This window comes from Pyxicephalus adspersus, chromosome 9, assembly GCF_032062135.1.
Source record: "Pyxicephalus adspersus chromosome 9, UCB_Pads_2.0, whole genome shotgun sequence".
In the NCBI taxonomy this organism is placed as follows: domain Eukaryota; kingdom Metazoa; phylum Chordata; class Amphibia; order Anura; family Pyxicephalidae; genus Pyxicephalus; species Pyxicephalus adspersus.
Window position 1 is genome coordinate 58969703 of NC_092866.1, and position 16298 is coordinate 58986000.

General features: G+C 40.6%; 1 protein-coding gene across 1 annotated transcript in view; it reads left to right on the forward strand.

Annotated features, from left to right (window-relative positions):
- The window catches only part of SYT13 (synaptotagmin 13), a 21764-nt gene extending 6461 nt beyond the window's left edge, over window positions 1–15303 (forward strand). Inside the window, exons 2-6 of the mRNA XM_072422157.1 lie at window positions 604–805; window positions 6005–6139; window positions 6644–6957; window positions 11215–11341; window positions 12860–15303. Of these exons, the coding sequence (XP_072278258.1) occupies window positions 604–805; window positions 6005–6139; window positions 6644–6957; window positions 11215–11341; window positions 12860–13167 (1086 nt within the window). The 3' untranslated portion in view covers window positions 13168–15303. The remainder of the gene's footprint in view (window positions 1–603; window positions 806–6004; window positions 6140–6643; window positions 6958–11214; window positions 11342–12859) is intronic.
- Window positions 15304–16298: the final 995 nt, after the last annotated feature.

The following is a 16298-nucleotide window of genomic DNA, read 5'->3' on the forward strand; positions in this document are numbered from 1 at the left end:
ATTGGTAGGGGTCGGATTAAGGGAAGGGTTAGTGTAGTTCAAAGTGGTAGGTGAAATACATTCAGCCATCAGAGGTATGGTGTTTCAGGGAATAGGTTCATTGAGATTAACCTTTGGAGAAGTCTAAGGTAAATTGGAAAAGGAACGGAACATGGTTGTCCCTGAATCTGTGTATGGCGGCTGGCGGACGGATCGGAAAGGAGTGGTTTTTCCATAAAAATGGAAGTTGGTGTTATATGGTATGCCATTGACCCAGTAGGGGAGTTGTGGAGAGTTGAACAGTTAAAAAAGCTGTAATAAGAAGTAAAAAGAGTTGTTGAACATTGGAGGTTATTATTGTGGTTATTTAAGACATTATTTGTATTGAATAAAGAGGCTGTCCTGGCCACATATTTTTCCAAGCTATGTGTGGTGTTTTTCCGGAGATTGTGAGTTGAATTTTGTGGTAATAGGAGCTTGAGGTAACTCCTATAGGTTCTCCTACATGGCTTGCTCCCGCCATGTAATTTTTTTTATCACTTTTGACTAGTATGGCCACATAGCATTAGTATATATATATTGCAGAACTTCCTGTATCTCAATCTTTCTCTTCCCTTCTCTTAGATGAATGTTTATAAATGCACAGAACCGGTCCAGCCCCAGGCAAAGCTCCGCTTCCCTCACGTCATCTCCTCCAAACAGACGTCTCCAGAGATCGTTAATTGCAAAGAGCACTCTTTGAAGGTGGCGGGAAGTGATGAGATGGATGCAAATGAGGCCACAGAAGATCCAACACTAAAAACTATCTCAGGAGTGCTGATATCAGGTAAAAATTCATAAGAAGGTTCCTTAAACTTTTTCTAAAGTTTTCAGTATTGGATTGGGTCAGGTCTACATTGATGTCTGTATTCCCACTGGAGGGATTCCACCCTTCATTTTTCCTGGGGACCACTGGGAAAGAGAAAATTCAACAATTATGAGTTGTCACTGGAACATCAATAAAGGAGAAACTTTTTAGTGGAGATACTTATTCCATTGACAACTGTATGAGAGGGAATTTCTTTCACTTTTTTGTTGCATATGTGGAAGAAAATCTTCCCAATGGGATATGACTGGCTATACTATCCAAAATGTGAAAAGAAAAAAACTTTAAAATTCTTTTGATTGCTAATCAAATCTGTTTTGATCTAGGGGTCACAGAAATAGGTTTTAGTAAAAAACCTTGCAAGTGATGAAATTGTTGTTTTGTTTATTATTTATTTTTGTTTATTTATATGTGAATGGTGAGCATCAGATGTGGGAGGTTGGGCAATGGGCCTGATTTACTCCAAAACTGGAGAAGATAGACTGTCATGGGAAAACCTGGGTGATTCAGAAAACCTATCAATCATTTTTCTGGCAAATGCTTTAAATCCTGTGCCAAATCCATTCCTGGTTTTACAAGATCATCCACATTCACCCATGATAGACTATGTATCTAAAATCTTGGAAAGCTTTAATAAATCAGGTCCAATGTGTGCAGAACAGGATGTATTATATTTTCCTAAGCAATATGTGCTCAGTAAGCAGTTGACACCACAAAGCTGCAAAACTAGTAAAAAATACTACATGTCACCCTGGCATGTATGCATCAATTACTTGCCAGATGGATAAGTAATGGAGGAAGTCTTTTAGCAGGTATGCTGATTATTTTTACCGATGTGCAAACTGGGGTAACCAATAAACATATATCGGAAATGCAGTAATTAGAATATGTAACAAGCTTGGGGAAATTTTAAACATTACCCAAAGGGAGGCATTGTAATGGTAACTCTAATTGTAAATGTATTTGAAACACACTGGATTCTTCTTTTAAATGGGAGGTAATGGGCTTTTTGGTCATCCGCGGCTAGCTTCATTGACACTGAAAAGGGCTAAGATTGCCCATCCATGGGAGGATCCATGTGGTATATTGGTTGCTGGACTCCTCTTCATCTAATGATGATTTGAATGGCACAAAATAATGGAGTTTTAATATGGATGTCTAAATGGACCATAAGTGGTGGATGTATCACAAGAAGTGATGGCAGCATTAATATCAGTAATTGTAATTATCAATAAAATAATTACATTTGCATATTAAATGTTGATATATCAGGGAACTTAGGAATTGTACTTTGGTAACCTAACAAAAACAGATTGTAGTCAAGTGAAGCCATGGCAAGAGGTGCCCAGTTGATTGTCTATCTCCATTTATTTTTGCCATATCCAACATGAAGGCCAAGTCAAGGTGCAATCATTTTTCCTGCCTATTATAGGAGGTCACTCCAATGTTATTTTAGTATATTGTAGATAGTGGAGTTATATTACCCCATAGTTTCTTATAGTCCTCTGGGATTTTGATGTTCAGGTTACTATAGGTCAACATGGCAATGTTATGAGGGTAATTCTCTTCCTTTTAGATGTTTAACTGATTTTTTGGTAATAGAACATCATAAAGAATAATGGTGGACAAGGAAGGGAAGTTTACTTGCTGGAATCCCTAGGAGATCATAGAAGCCAACATATGGTACTATGCATCATCTCCAGCCTGAAATGGAAATTGTGTGAACCTTTAATAATAATTTAGCTAGCAAACCTCTGCTCTATGGAAGATTAGCGATTTTTCTGTATAAGGTGTACATTGTGCACAAACATGAAGGCAAAAGGTTCCAGGATTTCTGTTTGAGTTTCAATCCTGGAAATCCATTTATAAATGTATTAGGCAAGATTACTCGGAGATGAGTTTTCCTTGATTACAGGACTGATCATTTACACAGAACATTCCACTATGTTCTCTGTGAGCAAGGTAAATGTATAGCAATTTCATTCAGACTTCTATAGAACAAAACATCAAACAGACTAAGCCTACCCGAGTATATGTTTATATGAAGGAGGTTTTTGATGTATTGGATTATTTTTGTGATCAAAAGGTGGTTAAAAAAATGGAAACTGCTAGAAAATTGCCCATTGCCAGCATCAGCACTGAAACATATGTGCTTAATGGTGGAGATAGGTATACAGTCTCCATATTTATTTTTGTGTGTTTTGTTACAGTGCAATTTTATGTATTGTATTTTCTGCAGAGAACATTAGGTCCACTCTTCCTACCGGAGCCCCTAATGCTATAAAATTGGCACAGTGGCTATTTGTCTCAGTGCTGTTTTAAAATGGCCTCAGGAATCAGTGGTTCTTTGGAACCTGGCCACTATCTATGACAACTGACACCCGGCATTAAGCCTAGAAGCTAAAATAATTAGCCTTTGGGCATCCGGTTTCCTTACACAGTGTTCTATATGTAATCAATGGATTACTATACAAACACATTTAAATTGTGTTTACAAGTGAAATGAAGTAAGGTTATGTGTCATCATTCCTTCTTCCAGTATGAAGGCTTGGATTGCCAGTACTAAATCACCTGGACCAAGTTACTTCTGCACCATCCAGCAATAAGGGTGGAAAGTTGCTGTACCTACAGCATGTGCCCAGTCTTCTGGAATCTCTACATGAGAACACACTTGCAATGCAATTCTGGGGGCAAAATGCAGCCAGATGCTCTTGCTTATGCCTCTGGATATCTAGAATAGATGTTGACTGTTATGAAGGACTTCTAGTTCCAATATTTTACCTGCTCTTGCTTGTGCCTCAGAGTGTCTAGACTGGATTTTGACTTTGGATATTTAGACTGGATGTTTGAGTGTTGTTTATGACCTCTATCTCCAACCTTTGACCTGCTCTGCCTGAGCCATTGGATATCTTGACTGGATGTTGACTGTTGTGCATAACCTCTATTCCCAACCTTTGACATGCTCTTGCTTATGCATCTGGATATCTAGAAGGGATGTTGACTGTTATGAAGGACCTCGAGTTCCAACATTTGACCTGCTCTTGCTTGTGCCTTTGGGTATCTGGACTGGATTTTGACTTTTGTATATTTCGAATGGATGTTTGACTGTTGTGTATGACCTCTATCCCCAACCTTTGACATGCTCTTGCTTGAGCCCTTGGATATCTAGACTTGATGTTGACTGTTATGAAGGACCTCTAGTTCAAACCTTTGACCTGCTCTTGCTCTTGCCTCTGGATATCTAGACTGGATGTTTGACTGTTGTGTATGACCTCCATCTCCAACCTTTGACCTGCTCTTGCTTGCGCCTCTGGGTATCTGGAATGAATGTTGACGGTTATGAAGGACCTCTAGTTCCAATCTTTGACATGCTCTTGCTGTGGCTCTGGATATCTAGACTGGATGTTTGACTCTTGTGTATGACCTCTATCTCCAACCTTTGACCTGCTCTTGCTTGCGCCTTTGAGTATCTGGAATGAATGTTTGCCACCTTTGCATGACCCCTAATTCCAACCTTTAACTAGTTCCTCCACTACGTTCTGGCTTCTCTTTCAAATGACCCCTTGGCCTTCCTTCCTTGTTCCTTCTCTGTGGGCTCCTGGGCCTCTTGTTTCCCCCAGATGCCTTCCAGTACATACCCAATGGCTGGGGCACCTGAGTGCTGTAAAGGTGCAAGCTCCCTGCTGAGGCTAAGCAGAGGCTTGTCTATGGGTAAAGAGTACAGCACTAGATTAGGGGATTGGCATCCAGCTAAGTATTGACGTAAGGTCTGGGACTTATCTAGGCAGAGCTGAAGAAGACATTACCTGGATCTCCCTGCAACAATACATCGCTCTAATGGTAACCTATTGCTGATGATTGCAATCAGCAACAAATCATGAATCCATATAATCTTCTTATGCGCAGCTGCATGAGGGGCATGATCATGTCTCCACTGACCACATCCACTCCCACATAATAAATAAAAACGTAAATTTTACATATATATTGGGTCTGATTTAATAAAGTTATTCAAGACTAAAGACTATCCTGACTGAATAGATTTCGTAAAATTTCATGTTTGCTGGGTCACCCAGGTTCTCCTATGATATCCTATCTTCTGCAGTCTTGAAGAGCTTTGATATATCAGGTCTATTGTGTTATCACAACCTGCCTTGATCATATCTTTATTTTACACTAGTATTATATGCAAACTGATTATTTTTTCCTGCATTTGTCCCAATATAACAATATAATATAACAAAAGGGGACAAAACTGTCTTCAAGTGTTATGCACACCTTTACTTTTACCCTTACCACATACCGTAATTATAATGAATAAACTTACCACTTATGTGATATCCTTTTAATCAGCAGGCCTTGACAAATATATATAGTAAATAGTTTGGAACTGCTCAAATTATATAAAAATTGCTTTGGGAAGGATTGCAAATGATTTTTTCCTCTAACACCCCAACCGAGAAAAACCCATGAGACAGCATCAAAAACCTAAAATCATGTCATGATGGACTCGCAGTTTACTTGTTGTTTCTATAGCAACCGTAATAAAGGACGATAAAAGCTAAACTTGTTATATGTGTCCTCTTGTTCTTGAGTGTTTGCTGTTCCGGCTCATTTTGTAGTGTTGGTGTGAGGCCTAAATGTAATAATCAGCAGTAAGTCATCTTGAAGATGTTTGGATGGTGTCATGTGTGGGACAAATATCATCGAGAAGCCGATCACTCATCATGTGCCGTACATGGGTGGACAACTGTAACCGGAGCCTCATCTACATGCAACACACGGAATGCTTCATACGAGATTGTTCTGGAGGAAAATAAGGAGGAGAACCCAAAGAGATACATAGGGGATCAATACTGTGTATTACATGATACATCGGAAATAAAATAAAACTATCTATCAATTTCTCTTCTCTATCAGTGAAGCTGGGTGATGTAGCAAATCTTGAATGGATCTGGTCCATGATTGAAAACATTTGCTAACAAATGATTGAAAACATGATTGAAAACATTTGCTACTTTTTAGAGACCATTGTCTCTATCTATCTATCTATCTATCTATCTATCTATCTATCTCTATCTATCTATCTATCTATCTATCTATCTATCTATCTATCTATCTATCTATCTATCCATCTAATTCTCACATATCTATCTACAGATCAATGTGTGAATACCCCTCCTTCTGACAATGAGGATTCTGAGAAAGCAGTCAGCCCCCACCATGTACCAAAGCTGCGTTATTCCCTCGGGTACGATCGTCAGACAGCTGAGCTCTGTGTGTCTTTTCTGGAATGTAAGTATTACGCTTAGAATGAAGCTAATATCAAAGCTGCTATGATGTTAAAAAGTGCAAATTGTTCAGTTTAGTTTATAAAATGACTAGAGCAATTTTTCCCAAACTCTTTAACATGGGGGAGCTTTGAAATACTTTTATCATTTTCAGGGAACCCCGGCTATATTTGCTATATCCACAGCTTGCAGTCCATTAGCTTTATGGTCAGTGGGGAGAAAGTCTCTTACATTGCTGGCCATTGGGAGGAATGTCACCCTTACAGATAGCCAAAAAGATCAATAATGTCAAATAAACTGACCTGAGAGGAACAAACTGCTCATTGGTCAAGGAACCCCTAGCCAGCTCGGCAGGAACCCTGGTTGAAAAACACTGGACTAGAGGTTCTGGATGAACATTTGGCCAGTCCACCATCTATTGTGAATTTAGGGATAAATTATGTCAATAATATAGTGTAATAAGTAACTCATTTGAAGAAATATAATTTGTTTTTCTCCTATGATTTAGCTGTCGGTGTGTTGCTTCCCGGAGAGGAGGAATCTGGGAGTCACTGCTATGTTTTAGGCACACTGAATACTCAACGCGGACAGACAGAGGCACAGACGGCCTTGATAAAAAGATCCGCGCACACGGTTTGGGAAGAAGCTCTGTTGTTCCCCCTGCAGGAGGAAGATCGAGCCCAGGCCATGCTGACCCTCACCCTACGCAACTGCGACCGCTTCTCAAGGCACCAGGTGGCTGGGGAGATCACCCTGAGCCTGGCCAATGTTGGCATTCCCTTTGGCACGGCACGATGGGTGGATCTCAGGGCACCTGAAAAGGTAAATGTGTAAAAGTAATGTAAAATATATTCCCATATTACAATTGCAGCTCACCATTGTATTCTAAGCCATTTTTTATGTACTGGAAGAACAGGCGCTTCATAGGCTGCCAGGCAATGGAATCAGATCCAAATCTCCTTATTGCTGTTACGTTTTATAATTTCAGGAACTCGTTATAGAACAAAATCCATTGTTTTATTGGGAACAGAGCTGGTGGTATTTTTAACATTTCAATCTCCTCTATAAATTTACATCTTGACGTATTTTATGACGTATAAGTGTGCAGAGACAATTCACACAGCGTAGAATTATCACACCGGAGAGCAGAGCCTCAATCACTGCACAGGAAAATAAAAATTCCCTGGCAAAATAATTGCGTCTGGTGCTGCCTATATTTAGCAACAGACGTCACGCTAGGAACTGCTAACTCAGAATCAGGATTTGTCCATTCACTATGCAGTTTCTAGGAGACAGAGAAAGCTGTGTTCATTCACAATAAGGAATCCTTAGGGGTCACTCGACCAGCTCAAGGTCATTGGAATTAATAAAGAGGCATGGAAGCGGTGTAGCCGACCGTTCACTTTCATTGTGGTTGTACAATACAAATTAGCAATCAGGGCGTTGGAAAACAAACACCACTAGTCAACATTGGCAATAGCAATCCAGGATTATTCCAGTGTGGCAAAGCAGAAATAAAAGCAAAAACGTTTGGAAAAAATATTAGGATTGTCTGTTCATTCATGAAATAGCCATTAGTAATAAAAGTGAAGGTCATGTCACCCTTTTTGTAATGCTCTGCCTAGTATAAGATATAAATCCAAGCTCCTCCACAAGAGCCATCCCTGACAAGGGGCAAAGCTACAAATTCTGGGGCCCCCTGGTGAAATTTTGATAGGACCCTCCCCTGCTTACACTCCACCAACCGATGGTGGGCCTCACATCCAGGGAGCCTCCCCCAGGGAGCCTGCATGCAAAAGAAGGACCTGACATAGATGAAAGTTATATGATTTTAATCCACTACTGTGCTATTCCGCATGGCGAGGAAGACTGGAGGAGTGGCAGGTAGCAAGGGTTCATGTGTGTCAGGGACTCCAGATGGAGTAAGGGTAAGAAATCCAGCCCACCTAGGCTTTGGGTTGATTCCCTAGTGCATAAAAGATACAAATAACCACTATTGGAGACTTTTGGGGCACCTTATGTCAAAAGATATTCACAAGCATCTTCATAAAAGCATAATTTTTTTAAGTATTAAAACAATAGTACATATACTAATATCATTGGGCATACAAAGCCTACATTGGGGTCTCATAAAGCTTTCAACACCTTTCGCAAGATGTGCTTCTTCTGGAAAGAAAAGTGATAAGACCAGTATCTTCTAGTTGCAATCTTATGTGTTATTCTCATGAGATACCAACTTATCCCAGTTGCCAAGTGCCCCCCTATACATACGATGGAATTTGGGATGGAGCAAAACAGGAGGCACTGGAATGCAGGGACCATTGGAGGTAAATTGTATAATTTGTTAGCTAATTATCCCCAAAGGTATCTTGTTTACATTTTTGAAACCATATAGATTTAAGTGGTTTCAACTTATAATAGGGGTATCATAAGGAACTACAAGAATTCAGCATGTCAGTCTTTCTGTAAATGGTTCATGGTGTTCCCCCAGTAGCCAAGCCTGTGCTGGCAGACATGAAGGATCCTCCCAATCTTCTTGAAGTAGTGTCGGGTCAAGGACAACATGGGCTCAGAGGAGTTGAGTAAATGATTCTGGCCTTTTCATTGAAGATATCTCTGGAATAAATATGTAAGCTGAAGCTGGCTGTGTTATTTACTTGTTATTGAGCAATTTGTTTTTATCTTTTTTTAGGTGAAGTTGTGATTTAAGTTAATAAATATTAATATGCAATACTTCCCTCTCATCTGTTTTTCTCCCCAGAAAGGTTACAACAGGGTCCCCTGGGGAAAGGAGGGCTTTAAAGGGAATGTGTCTTTTAGCCATGCAGTTTAGCAACATTATATTGCTGTACAATTGCACATATTCACCTTTGCTCCTCCATTACCCTGGTGGGATTTCTAAGTGGAAAGCATGAGTATAGAAACATGTCTTCCCTGTGCAGTCACCCCCTTTGTGGTAGACACCAACTACACAACAACATGCTCTAATGACAGGTTCACTTTGATAACAGCTGTATTTCAGTTGCAGTATATGAGCTCTGGTTAAAGAGCATAGACCTAAATCATGTCCTTCCAGGATCAAATTGTCGTAGATTCAAGCGGAGATGGCTTTCTGCGTCATTAAGAACCCTGGAGGGAACGACTGGTGCAGATCATTCCTGAATCACTTGTAGAGAGGAGGGGGAGAGTTCAGGTAGCTATTTATAGATCCACACGTATGGCAATCTGTAGCATCCATAAGCTTCCCCAGTTTAATATCCTGGTGAGTGAAATGTCAATAATCACAATATTCTCAAATTTAGTTTCCCAGCTCCATTTCATATGAGATATATCTAGATTTTTTATATTGATTGTGAGAACGGACATTACTCCTTGCCTGATTTATTTTGCACCATCAGTGGAAGACAAAAAAGATATATAAATTTTATTTGCAATCAATGTGAATAACCTTCAATCAATGTGTTGTTTTATCTTGTCTTTGTGTATAGCTTGCAACTCCTCTTCTACTGTCACCTGTCACCTCTCTAGAGGTCAGATCTGGCAGCACAGACAGTGGATTCTCTATTCCATAAGGAGCCGTAAACAAGCTTTAAATCAAGCCTCCATCAACCTCTGTAGCTGTAGACACTGTGGAGCAATTAAATCTTAATTTAAGTCATTTTTTCGTAGCTCAGCTCCCCCTCTGGTCTCTCTCCTAGCTGTAACCCAGCAGCTCAGCTCATCCTGTTTCCCTACTTCTAGAAAAGCTCTGCTCACCCTGCTCCCTTCACGACAGTTTAGAACACTTTCCTTTCCCAGAAGTTTCACAGCAGCTCTCAGTATCCCTTGAATCCTTTTCCCAACAGTTACCCAACAGCTCAGCAAATTCTGATTCCCTCTTCTAGCAATGACCAATCAGCTACAATTCCCTTGCATCTTGATCCCTACAGTGACCCAACAGCTCAGCTCACCCTGCTTTCCTACTCCTAGCAAAGCTCTTCTCACCCTGCTCCCCTTTTCTTTCCCAGCAATAGCCAGCAGCTCAGTTTTCTTTGAACCCCACTCCCAACAACAACAGCCCAACAGCTCACAAAATCCTGCTTTCTTCTTCCAGCAGTGATCCAGCAGCTCAGTTCACCCAGCTTCCCTATACCTACTAACCTCTGCTCCCCTATCCCACAACTCAGTATAATCCCTTTCCCAGCAGCCAGCAGCTCAGTTCCTCTTGGACCTCACTCCTCAGAGTGACCCCACAGCACAGCCAACCTGCTTCCCTCTCCCAGCAATGACACAGCAGCTCAGCTCTCCTTGCTCCACTTTCCTAGGGAAGCTCTGCTCAAACTGCTCCATGCTCTTAGCAATGACTCAACAAGTTCAACCCTCTAATGTGCAACAGTTTTGCACACCTTGCTTCCCCCACCCAGCAGCGACACTCCCCAGTAACAATACTTGCTACCCACAGATGGGTATAAAGCAGTTGAAAACTCCATGAACTACAAACTTTTATTTTTGCACAGGCACTTCCATGGGGGTCTATAGGAACAGCATCATAGAGCAGGTCAGATAGGTCCTTGGAAGGAGGTACCAGTGGAGTTCATGAGCCTGTTGATCACAATACGTTCTGAACTGAATTACAAATTTTTTGACAGTTAAACTGTGTGTAAATACAATTAATGAACTTATTTTATTTTTTGCTGATGCTGACAGTAAGCTAGTGACAATGCTTTAAAGCCTCAAACATTATCAGCCCCGACTCTGTTTAAGATATCTCTGTGGCTACAAAATACCTTTCCTCTACATGATAGAGGCCAGCCAAGAGGGGGTTTTCTGTAGTCCTAACACACTACTTGTTATAGGGTGACAACGCATCTCTGTGGATACAGTACAATGAGCTAGTGTTGTCACCCTAAGGCAGGAAATGTGTTACTAGCAGAACCACCAGGTAAGGATAAAAGAAAAAGATGACTAATGCAACCACCACATTTAAGAGGGAAATGTAGATTATACAACTTAGAGAAAATGTATTTTCATTGTGTATTAATATGCTCAGCATCTTGCGCATAGTTCAGCTTTAATTATCTGGTCTGTTGTTGTCCCCAGGATATCACCTCCACCAGTGAAGTCCTCCTGTCTATGAGTTATCTGCCGGCAGCCAATCGTCTTATTGTGGTATTGATCAAAGCCAGGAATATACACTCAACTAATAACAATAATCTTCTGGGGAAAGGTATGTACTGTGCAAGATGCCAGAGATACATTATATATTGTAAAAATGACCTAAGCTGCTGAATAAAAAAAAATACCCAAGCACTTTGAATATTTCACTGAAAACAGTCTGAGCTCTCACATTTACAGTGGAATCTGAACAAGCTAGGAATTCTGCCCTATTTGTACACCTACCAATCTAGTTCTGCATGGCTATTTACATGTGCTTTGGAATTATCTCTAGTCCTCGTTCCCAGTGGTAACTCAGCAGCTCAGCTCACCCTATGCCCCCCATTCTACTAGTGACTCAGGAACTAAACTCAGCTTGTTCCAGATTGTTAGTAGAAATTCACCAGCTAAGTGCATCTAGTTCCACTCATCCAGTCATGCTCAGCTCTATACGCCCTTCCCCCATCCTGGCAGTTATTCGGAAATCAACTCACCCTGCTTTCCCTTATTGGCGGTGATTTAGCAGCTCAGCTCACTCAGCACTCCCTTCCTAGCAGTGACTCGGCAGATCAGCTCACCTGCACTCACCCTTATTGTAGTGACGCCAGAAATGAACTTAGTTTGTTTCCCCTTACTAGTACTAATTTTTTAGCTAATTGCCCCAAGTTTCACCCATTCCACCTATAGCTGTGACTCAGCAGCTCAGCTCTCCCTGCTAACCTTTCTTAGCAGAGACACAGTAGCTCAGCTCTCCTTGCTCCTATTCTAGCAGGTATTCAGAATTCAGCTCCTTCTTTTTCCCCTTCATTGGCAGTGATTTAGAAGCTCTGTTCACGAAGCACCTCTATCCCAAAAGGAAATCAGGGGCTCAGCTCACCAAATTCCCTTCTTTTAGCAGTGATATGACAGCTCCTTTTTCACTGCTGTCCCATCCAAACAGCCACCTTGCTTACCTTATTAAGTGTCATTTAGCAGCTCAACTCACCCAGCTTCAACCCCCCAGCTGTGGCTTAGCTACTTAGCTTTCCCTGTTCCCCTGTCTTTACAGTGGCTCAACAGCTCATCTCACCCAATCCCCTTCTCTTAGCAATGACACAGCAGCTCAGCTCCCCCTGCTCCTCCCTTGCAGCCAATAATACAGGAACTCCCTTCTCAGCAGCTCAGCACTCCTCTTGCATGAATCTTTTACCCAACAGTCTGATGAGTGTTGTCAACTCATTGAACAAGTTACTACATACATCATATGAACTGCTGTGAGATAATCAGTCCATGCCATATGTGTAAATCTACCAGTTTTGCAGGTTTAGAGGGACAAAATTTTAAGGGAAACATTTTTTGCATACCAATAAAGGAAGACTGTTGCAAACTAAAGTTTTGGATAGTTTTCCCTCAACCAAATATAAAACTTGCAGGTATGCCTCTGCTTTAATTATTAATTGCCCCACAGTGCCTCCAGATACACAGATCAATGATGGGGTGTTGAAAACTCTATTAAAGGCTTGTTAGAAAAATACAAATACTTGAATGTCCACAATAGGATTGCACCCTGCAGAGAACTAATACATGGATCAATACTTATGTCTCTCCGTAGATCTCTATGTGAAGGTCACTCTCTGGCATAAATCTCAAAGACTTAAGAAGAAACAAAGCAAAAGGGCAAAGCACAAAATTAATCCTGTCTGGAACGAGATGATTATGTTCGAAGTGCCATCAGAGCTGCTGAAAGAGGTCAGCATAGAGATGGATATGCTCTGCCAGGAACCTGGTGGAGGCCCGAGTTATTCCCTTGGAACCTGCTCTCTGGGGTCAGATCAGACTGCTACAGGAAAAAGTCATTGGCAAGAGATGATCAACAACCCTAGAAGACAGATAGCCATGTGGCACCGTTTGCTTCCATGAAAGATTCTCTAGTCGGGTCATTTCAGTTCACAATCAGAGACACAGCACAAGCCTTACAACACCTCACTGCCCAAAAACCCTCAGTCTACAAATAGATGCAAACATATAATAAAGGCTGGCAGATGCAGGTCATGAAGGTATAACAAAAGTGACATAAATATGTAATCCAAGTGATCAGTATTAATGTGTCATCACTTTGGTGTAATGTCTTCGTCATCCTAATTTAATGGCAGCATGAATGCCAAGGCAGACGTCATTCCCATGTGGTTTCCTTACATTCTACAACAATGTGATCTGGTGTTACATAGAATAACTTTGATGATGAATTCATTGAATTTAAAAATAGTTTGTTTCTTTATTATATATTATTTATTATATTTTAAAACAAAACTAATAATATTTTATGAGTTTGTTTTTATATTTCTTTTCTCTGAAGAGCAGAATTCATTAATTTAGATTCTGAACCAATCAGAGCATTTTTTTTTGCACAGGGATTATCTCAGTGTACCATACTTCCCATATGTTCCACATTTTAAGAAACCGTCCCACTTTGGAACAAAAATTCCTTATGATTCAGGTTTCTCCTAAGTTGTTCCTAATTTTGGAATCATATACAGATCACTTTAAAGATACAACAAAAGAGTTATGTTATACTGAACTGTCCATTTGCTTACAATAAAATGGATCTAAACTTGTATAAAGTCGCCAAGAAGTAGTGATAATAACAAAAAAGAAATGCAAGGTCTCCGTTGCCAAAAGCCCTGGCTGCTTTTTGATTTATCTGTACACTGAACAGCACCAGCAGCATGTAGTGTAGAGCTCTGCTCTGTATATGGTGGTGCCACAAACAGAACCAGCCACCAGGGACAATGCAACACCTGTACACATGCAGGAGTTACATAATTGGCCATGCAATGGTCAAAATTGATCTCTGTGCCCCTAGAAGACTGTTGTATGGTTGCACATGATGGTGGCTTTTTAGGACACTCAATAAGATGGTCTTGGATCTGCCATCACTGCAAGGTGCCAACACACAGGTAGGTCTGTGCCATAAACAGCATTATTTTGGAAGAAGCCCACCACCCACCAACGAATATAGTTCCACCTTGCAAAAAAAGTAAGGTTTGTGCCTATAAAGGTCTTAAAGGATGCATTTTATTAATCGCATCTGGGAATCTGGTATGGGTGCATCCAGTGCACAGAAAGTTGGGAGTTCACCAGAGCTCCCCAAAACTAAGCAATTTTGACTCAACCTTTAAAGCCCAACTAAAGCCAAGGGAACATCTTAAAACAATTGATTAGTGTAAATTATAGTATTACCTTTTCAAAAAGCTATTGTGTAACTGTGCTTGGCTGTAGCTGTGCCCTTATCAAAACACACCTACAGCTGCTTGTGCCAATTGTTTTCCTGTGGACAGATTGAGGTCGTAGCACTTACGTTCTTATTAAAAGATAAGTCTCCTCTTCTACTCTAATGCAGGGTGGTTAGGAAATGTAGTCTGGCATTTATTGCTCTTTTTACTTTAGTTGTGGCCACATCTGATCGCCATTCCAATCAGATGAATCTAGAAATGGAAGGTAATGAGCTGTAAACCAGTGTGCAAGCACATTTAACCAACAATAAAAATGTTCCGTCCACTACTTTGCTTTTCCTATTTTTGCCTATTACCTTTATTGCTATTAGAATTCTTTTTTATGTTTAGTTGCTCCATATTTAAACTGTGTTGTACTTGAATTTCCTTTCCCATTATCAAGCGCAATGTCTCTATATTCTCAGCACACTCTCGGAGACCTCCACATTGTTCTTCTAAATGTCAGTGGTGTCCAGATCACAAAACTGATTGAGGAACGTAATCAATATTTTCCCAAGTAATATAATTCACACATTGTTTTTATTTTACTATGTATTTAAATGTTTACCTGGAGTTGACTTTCAACTCCAACCACAAGTAAAACTCTAGATCACATAAGGATTTGCTGTCTTTAACCTCTTGTTGTACTTATTTTTGGCTCAAACAAAAACTGATTTAGTGCTTGCTTAAAATTGCTTTGTGATCTCTTACTTTTGCACTTTGTTTTACAAAACATGCAAAAAAAAAATAAAAACAAAAAACATTTTTGTTCTGAACATTTCAACTGAGAGTCTGTTTTGCTGTCAAAGAAAACTATATAAAAATACTTTAGGTTATATTGGCCAAAAGTCAAATCTTTGCTGTGTTTTACTCAAGTTGTTGTTTGTTAGATTGCCACATAGGTATTCAAAGGGTCTGATTTATTGAAGCTCTTCCAAACTGGAGAAGATACAGTATTATTGGTGAACCTGGGTGATCCTGGAGTGGATTTGTTAAAAAGCATTTGCTAGTAGCTGGCAAAAAATATGCAATCCTGGACTAGGTTTATTCCAGGTTTGCTGGATTATATAGGTTTTCCCATGATAATCTATCTTCTCTGGTCTTGGAGAGCTTTAATAAATCAGACCCAATATGTAGCTGCTTTTGCTGCCAACTCCTATTCTCCTAGTTGAATGAACTCCCTTTATATCTCTCTTTTTCTTTTTCTCCTTCTATCAGGTTCCTTCTCATTTGCAATCTCTCCCTTTCTTTCTATTTTCCTCTTACAAGTTCACTCTCATTCCATCTCTCCCTCTCCCTTCCCACCTTCCTGGCGGTATGAATAAAATTAAATTTCCCACCTGGTCCCGCCTACCAGCCCAATGGTCCCGCGTTCTAGCCACGCCTGGCTGGCATCTGCTTCCCTAGCCTCGTTTCCCCAACGTTCACACGCCGGGGGCACAGATACCAGCCGGGCATTGCCGGGTTACACAGATGCCTGGCAGACATGGCCAGGGGAAGAATATCGCTGGAGGACGTCGTGGGCGCTTCTAGAGGATGCCGCCGGCACCGCTGGAGGACGCTGCTGGAACCAGGTACGAGTTTTAAACTCCCTGGCAATTCCACCCTGAGTGTGGCTCACCCCGAGCCACACTCCGAAATACTGCCAAGGAAGTTAAAGTTCTCCAAGGATGGAGAGGATACACTTTCATCAGTGAAGCTGGGCGATCCAAAAAAACTTAAATAGATCTGGTCCAGGATTGAAAACATTTGTTAACAAATAGCAAATGACTTTTAAGA